The sequence below is a fragment of the Protomyctophum bolini genome (assembly GCF_963924005.1).
Source record: "Protomyctophum bolini genome assembly, chromosome: 15".
NCBI lineage: Eukaryota > Metazoa > Chordata > Actinopteri > Myctophiformes > Myctophidae > Protomyctophum > Protomyctophum bolini.
Genome location: NC_137876.1, coordinates 30,126,243 through 30,134,117, shown reverse-complemented (window position 1 = coordinate 30,134,117; position 7,875 = coordinate 30,126,243). Strand labels below are relative to the sequence as shown.

Genomic DNA, 7,875 nt, shown 5'->3' with positions numbered 1-7,875 from the left:
CTGGAGAGGAGAGAGAAGCAGATTGTGACAGACCCACTAAACTCTTGACCCGGTGTGGAGGAACAGTGCGAGTTTAATTGGCCCCGCCCGTGAGCCGTATCAGAAGGGGACAGCGCGTAAGAAGTGACAACAGTGGAACGTGCTGGCTGGCTTGTTAAACGGGGGCATGGGAGGCATGTGGGTGTGGAGGGGTTGGGAGGGTATGTTGGGGTTGTTGCTGCACAGTTCACTGGTGCAGGGGTATGCTCCATAGAGGGGGTTTTGTGGTGGGGTGTGCTCCCCACCACCCAAAGCTGGACTGGGGGGTTCATCGAGAGGTGAGCTGTTCTGCGCAGTCATGGACCCACTAAAAGGCCATGCTGCCCCCCCCCCTCCCACACACGCACACACACACACACACACACACACACACACACACACACACACACACACACACACACACACACCTCTCTTTCTATTACATTTTTAACCAAAACTTGTGACTTTAAAGCATAAACACTTTATTTACCAAGTAGCCTATGTTAAATATAAATTGAGTCAAAATCTGTAGTGCTTGACAGTAATGTAATATCAGATTAAAATCTATTAGTCCCAGAGGAAGGAAGTTAGGTTATTTTTCTGTCACTTACAAAAAAGAAGTTCAGAAATGTTGAAATATAAATTAATAAATTCAATGAATACATAAAAACAACTCGTGCAAAACAAAATTAGCCATGAAGTCCAGGAATACAATATATATAGAAATGATACAAGCAAACCAACACCGTAAAGAAAATGCATACATGTACTGACAGTCATAGCACAAGGGCAGCTCACACCTCAAGACCCAAGAGAGTCTGTAATGAAACATTATGACTTTTACTTAGAATTAGACCAACAAAGCAGATTCACACCGCGAAGCTAAGAAAGGAGATGGAAAGAAAGTTAACGTTGACAGGAAGAGCAGAGAGCTCTAGGACTCAGAGCAGCAGTTGTACCAGCAGTGGTGAGCGCACCTCATGGAGGCCAAACATGGCCTACTTGTTTGCAAAGCGCAAGTTGGCAGCTCGACAGAGTGCATTTCTAGTTACTTATATCATTTTGGACCATGCCAAGAAATCAGCAATGGTATTAACTTGGTGTGTTGAGTAGATCATGCTCTTGAGAAGAGATGAATAAAACAGAAAACACTCCCAGTATAAAGACGTTCTTATGTCTTTCTTTCCTTTCTTTTTCTTCCTTTGTAATTTTTGGGGGATTTTCTGCCTTTATTTGATAGTCACTAGAGAGAGACTGGGGACAGGGAGACAAAGGTGGGGAGTGACATGCAGCAAATGGTCTGTCCTGGCTGGCAATTGAACCGTGGCCTATATGTAGTATACTCGTCCTAAACATTCGGTCACCCCGTTTGCCTGTCTTTCTTCAATCTTACAAATGTCATTGTCTCTGCTATCAACAGACAGATAATTAGAAAATGCCTGCAAATACCTCTGTTTTATAAACATCCAATGATACTGAGAGTGTGTGCAAATGGAACCAGATTTGGTTCCATTTGCACATTCTTTGAGTTAAATAAACACTTGGGATTTTACAGTGTATAGCCTGGCCTTGCCCAGTGTGCCGTCTTTTCCACACAATCACCGTCCTACGGAGCTCAGGATGCTGTGAGTGGTGGGCTCACTGGTCCTGTGAAGACCGGGACCTTTGTTTGCCCCCAGTTCACTTCTCCAGCCTTAGTTAGCCAATAGAGAATGGAACACGTTTTCTGGGTAGTTTCAACAACACCCCTGACCCTTTGCTTTCTCCAACACCCCCGCTTCCTCACTCTCTCACCACCCTGTTCTCCCAATGTGCCAGTGGGGATGGTACGAGGGGTCCCATGCGAAGGAATAACCCCCCTCCGCCATCACACCCAGCCTCCTCCTCATTGCAGCAGGGGAAAAGGTCTCTGAGACAGGGCTGTTAATTCAATCAGCTGAGTGGTATGCTCAATTAGGCATCCATAAGGGCCCAGGATGGGTCCTAGGGGCCCCGTAGAGGGCAGGCGGCCCAGCCCCCAGGAGGTATTAATTGTGCCTGACAGTGTGTAAACAGTGGTGTGAATAGATCGTGCAGGTGCGGGACACCCAAGTCCAGACTCAATGGGCCTTTTCACACCCGTGGCTCTATCTTTCTTGCCACTTTCTCTTTCAAGTCTGCCCCCTCGCTATGAAAAAAGAACACCGTCCCTCGTACAACTCCCTGGTTAATGTAACAGAAAATGTGGCTTTGTCCATGGTGTGTGTTTGTTGTGTTTTGCAGGTGTTGCGCGTTTGTGTCACTAGAGAGAGAGAGAGAGAGAGAGAGAGAGAGAGAGAGAGAGAGAGAGAGCAGTGTAATATGAGGCAGGGTTGCTGCTGTCCAGAATTATTGGCCAGTCAAGGACCATGCATCCCCCCGTATTCAGAAGCTAATGAAAATTGCGTCCAGTACATGTAAAGATGTGGAATTTATTAAAGTAACTCCAGATGAGACTTAAAAAGGAGAGGGAACTTTATCTGACCTCAGACTTTTCCATTTAATGTCCCCCACACCTTGTCTGTCTGTCATTAATTTTTACAATTGTATTCAGTTTTGTTTAGAACTATCACATCCACCACCTTTGGTATATTTTACTGTCCTATATTAACCACATTAATCTTAGCGTCCCTATTCTTAGGCAAACATTCAGCAAAAATATCGTAGAGGGAGAATTCTGGTCTAGTATAGAATCCTGGGGAACGCAGCTACGGTTCAAATGCTTGAAAGTTACCATGTTTGTGGTTAATATTGTCCTTGTATCAATTCCACATTTTGTTATCACAGAACTGATATGGCTATATATCATTTTAATGTGCAGTCATTTATTTTAAACATAAACTTTTTTTTAAACTGGTAGTTTAAAATGTATCACCATCCTTTTTTATAATAAATAATACAGATTGCAGCACTCTTTGTATTAACCTAATTAATCATCCATGTCACTCAGCATTGTTTGTGTGCATGTGTGTGTGTGTGTGTGTGTGTGTGTGTGTGTGTGCGTGCGCCTCGTTATGTATCTGACCTGTGTGTGAGAGAGAGTATTTTACTTTATGAACATCTGACATAATTGAACATCTGTTGAGCCCCTCCTCTTGGTGTCAGGGTCTTTGGGTGGCCTGTGGTCTACCCCGTCTGTTTCTGTGTACAGACACCTGCTAATTTTCGGCCTTGTGTGGATGGTGGATTAATAAGCTGGCAGGGGACAGCAATTGATGGGATCTGTTGGAAGGGCCGCCTCGGTAATTGGGAAGTACATCTCCTTTCAGTGTGCTCATTCATTCCTCTCCCTGTTTTGTGTTTGTCGTGGTTTTCTTTCATGCTCGGCCAAATGACAACAGAATTAAAGTGTCGAGACATTGCTGCTTTCCCTACAACACTTTCAACACCCCAGAAAACTCTCTTCTTTGTTAGGGTCGAGGATTGGAGTGAACGGGTGGGGAGAGGAGAGGGGTGGGCAGTAGATATAAACTGTTCTCGTTAACATTCCCGAAAGACACTCCTGTCCTCCCCCCTTCTCCCCTCCCGTCCCCTGGTTCCCCTGTTAGGCTGTTACCCCCCCTCCACCCCCTGCCACCCATACACACCTTCACCTCCCACAGCATAACTTCACACTGCCTGGAACAAGAGTGTGGACCGACTGGCACAGAATGTGATTAGAGAGAAGGGGTGTGTGTAAATGGTGCATTTATAAAGCACCTTTATCCAAGGCGCTTTACATAGATTGTGCATTACATTCACCCATTCACGCTGACGCACACACCACACATTCATACACCAATGGCGGCAGAAACCATGCAAGGCACCAACCATCTGTAGCAATTTGGGGTTCAGTGTCTTGCTCAAGGACACTTCGACACTAACTCTGGGGGCGTCCGGGTTCGAACTGGCAACCTTGCGGTTGCCATCCGCCACTCTACCCCTGAGCCAACGCCGCCCCTAATGTGTGCCATGCAAGGCGCATCCCACCTCTCACGGACTCTGATGGAGATAGTACATGGACTCGAGTAAAGAAAAGTTAACTAAAACATTTTAAATCATTTCATCCCCCACCTCTTCTCACCTCAAATTTTTGGCTTTCATCAGCTCCTTCACCCCACCCGAACCCCCAACCTCTTCAAGTTTGTTGCCCTGACCCTCTCAATGAATTGTGTGTTCCTCATCGTCCTTACTAAGAAAAATGCCCCGGCTGTTCTTGCACACAAGAAATCATTAATACTGACCCTGATTGTGCCAATTCCGGGCAGCTCAATAGCTCTAATTACAAGGCTCTTCACTGAGGCACTCAAAAAGCCGTTGAACTGTCATAGACAACAATTAAATAATATCTATGGGGACAAAGACTGAGAAGAGGGTAAAGGGAGGGGGGTGTCACCCATGCCATAGCTCTTTTCAACTCTTAAAAAGGCCCACTTTTGTGGATTGTGTGGTTGCTGAACTAGAGCTGAACACCTGCATCCAACATTCTCTGTATTCCCTCGCTCGCCCTTTCCTCAGCAGATCTTCCGGCTCACTCTTTTCTTTTTTACCTCTCCCTTTCTCTTTCAAAGAGCCACACAATTGATCTGAAAGGGGGGAATATGCAGGGAGAGTGAAAGAGACGGAGGGGACATGGGAGTTTGGTTGACATGCAGGGCTGTATTACATTACAAATACGCATGAACACTTTTCATGAATTCACTTTTCATATACAGTAGTTGTTGTTTTATGCAGCACTGAGTGTGAGTGTGTTTTGAATTTTGATTTTGCATAATGCGCTTTCGTGTAACGAGCAAAATAGAAAATAGTACTACTGCTAATAGTGTCCTGCAGTCTCCAAGCATGATCTCACTCAGAGATTGAGAAAGTTAAAATAAGGTTTATTTTCTAAATAAATGAAAAGAGAACATGAGGATAAACCAGTGCAGACAGATGTACTTGCCCAACAATTACTCTGATCTCAAACTAGATACAGAGGCTGAGCTCTTGATGGGCTGGTGACAAGTATTGACGTGTCAGTGGATGTTTGACATACTGTAGTGGTATACAGGCTGAATGTCACAGTAGCAAGACTTTTTATAGGCAATCATAATTTTGTCTTTGATATGATTATGGACGAGAACCCTGCACATTTTTTTTGTTGCTTTAACATTTGCTTCGTCATTTTGTTTTGAAACTTAACATGCACCAGCTACCTGATGAAGGTCGTTGAGACCGAAACTATTGCTTAAAGTGCAGACAGCTGTAGGCTACTTCCATTGATTGATTGAAGTATTTATTTACAGTTTGCAGAATTACAGTACATTTCAAGCACAACTCAATACAAAAACTGTTAACTGTGAGTGGACGACCCAATAAAGCACTACACTTGTTTACAAGAGGGTCCACCTTGTTCAATTCATCATAACATTTAGAAATATACACTTCTATATAGCCCAAGGAAATCATCATAAAGGAGGTAAAAAGGGAAAAGAGAGAAAACATATACAGTGAGGGGGGAAAGGGGTCCATTTGTCTCATTTAACATCAATTAGCTGAAAACGGTGAGACCAAAAAGACAGATATATATTTTTAATTCATAAAAATATTCAATGTAGCCAATATGAACCAAATCAAGCCAATTCATGAACCAACTCAAAACCCGTTCATGTGGACTATAGCCCCCCCAATATGTGGCCTATGGCTATGACTGACTGACCATGTTTCTTTTATGGACCGTTCATTTGCTCTATAACCGGCTGTGAGAGGACCCATAGAGGTCCAGAGGACCATCTTTTTTCTCTTACTACGCTTGAGTGCGAAATGAATCATGACCCTTAAAGGGGGCGTGATCCATGTTCGTAATGCTTGTAATCATTGGACGGTTTGCGCGTCAGTCCGTGTCTCTGTGCCCACCCTTGCTTTTAAATGAAGTTGCAATGGATACAGAGCTCAACCTGTCGGAGTAGGGATGCACAGCTGACCCTCACTATTGGATAAAACAGCAGTCATTATGGTGACAATAAATTCTTAATTTCTCGCACAACCGACGGCACTATGTGAACAGTTATTTAATAAAAAAGCCTAAGGAAATTCGCTTTGAGGAAAACAGCGTGGAGTGCCAAGGATTTGGAGTTTAGGCAATTTTGTTCTGTTATTTGGAAGTTTTGAAACTCGGTCTGAAATAAAAGTGCACAGCTGCACTCTCACGCCCTCTTCCTGTATTTTACCGCGGTCAATTATGTTATTGCCAAGCTTTGTTATTTTCGCCTGTTCTCACTTTTTTGCACTTTTGTTGCTCTGTCATCTGCCTCAAGTCTTCGCACAGAAATCGACTGGTCCACGGGTGAGTGCAATTTATACTGATAGTAGGCTACTGACAATACCGGCTGCAACTGTTTCTCCAAATTATCCAATTGATTTATTAGCTTTAACTTTAACGCAATAATTGTACAAATACCTTCATTAGATATGGCATAATGATATGATATTATGCCCCAATCAGAGTAATCATTCAACACCACATCTGACGTCTGTACACTATATTAAAATAAAGTGCGGTGCCAAATTAATGTGCAGCCATAAATTCCCCTGAGAAGTCATTGAGTCAAATATCTCAACTTAATTAAAACAATAATAATAATGCTGTTTCCCCTTCATTAAAATGATGTTGCATAGAAGACATTCGTGTTGTTACTGACATACAGTTCGCGCTGTTGCACAGGTGCCAGTGCCACTGTTTAAATTAGCGTTAAAAAGACTAATTTTGTGTAAAATAGTCTGCTCTGCAGAAGGCTACATGGAAGTTTGTACACTAGGGCTCATGGAAACTAATATGTTCAGAGAAAAATGTTATGACAGAAATCTAGGCTATGTTTTCTAATGACATATTGGTGACATGTTTGACAAATTGTTGGATCCAGGCGAGAGTAGACTACCTTATAGGCCTATCAATTATTTGTCAATATCTTGTTGCATCTCACAGCCCTCAATCAAACTTTGAAGCTATAGTCTAAACAAAATCTTTGCTTTCTCTTCCCTCCTAATCAGTTAGGCTTATAGTTAAATATTGATCTATTAGCCTATGAACTCAATTCAACTCGTATAACATCATAGCAACTATCATGACTAATGTCAGAGCCTACTACATGAAAGCATATTTTTTCACAACAGAAGTTAACCACCTTGCTACATCACCCCCACTCCTTGGTCTCTTATTGGAGACTAAAATATAGGCCTATACCTTGCTACATCACCCCCAATCCTGGGCCTGTTATTGGAGACTAAAATAGCCATCACAATGCCCTGGTCAAAGAGGGGAATAACTTAATAAGTGACACAAAGTGGTGGGGAAACGGCATTGTTCAATTCACAGATATTTGTGGTTAGAGAGGGGGAAGATGACTCAGGAAGGGATGAATATGTAATGCGCTCTCACATATTGAAGCCATTTCACAGCGTCTTTGAACCCTCCCTCCCAAGATATTGTGGTTAAGACTGTTGAGAAGTTGATCATTTTGAGAGTTTCAGTGCGTTGTTACCATTGTGTCTTTTAATATCAGGAAATAAATGATCAGGGACTAGTAGTTTATTTTAAAGTTGTTTCCTTTTTTATTTTGACCTAGTGGGTGGTGTTTACCATCTTATTTCATGCCTAGTGCCTACTGTTTGACTACATTAATATTTATGTGTAGCTCACTATAAAAACAATGGGCGTTCCAAGTTCAGAGGTCCAGGCAAGACCCTAAAATCTCCCTTGTTTTTTTTATATTTTTTGTTCTTGAAGCTTAGATTATCTCTTTCCCATAATGCCTATCTGTCCTATGTTTCATATTGTGGCGTTGCGACAACTGAAATTCTCTCATGGGATCATTATTTTAT

General features: G+C 42.7%; 1 protein-coding gene across 6 annotated transcripts in view; it reads left to right on the top strand.

The window, feature by feature from the left end:
• Window positions 1-5,959: 5,959 nt before the first annotated feature.
• smoc1 (SPARC related modular calcium binding 1) overlaps window positions 5,960-7,875 on the top strand; it is a 58,012-nt gene continuing 56,096 nt past the window's right edge. For all 6 annotated transcript variants that reach the window (XM_080784150.1, XM_080784149.1, XM_080784148.1 and 3 more), the window contains exon 1: window positions 5,960-6,340. In XM_080784150.1, coding sequence (XP_080640276.1) covers window positions 6,236-6,340 — 105 coding nt within the window. In that variant the 5' untranslated portion in view covers window positions 5,960-6,235. The remainder of the gene's footprint in view (window positions 6,341-7,875) is intronic.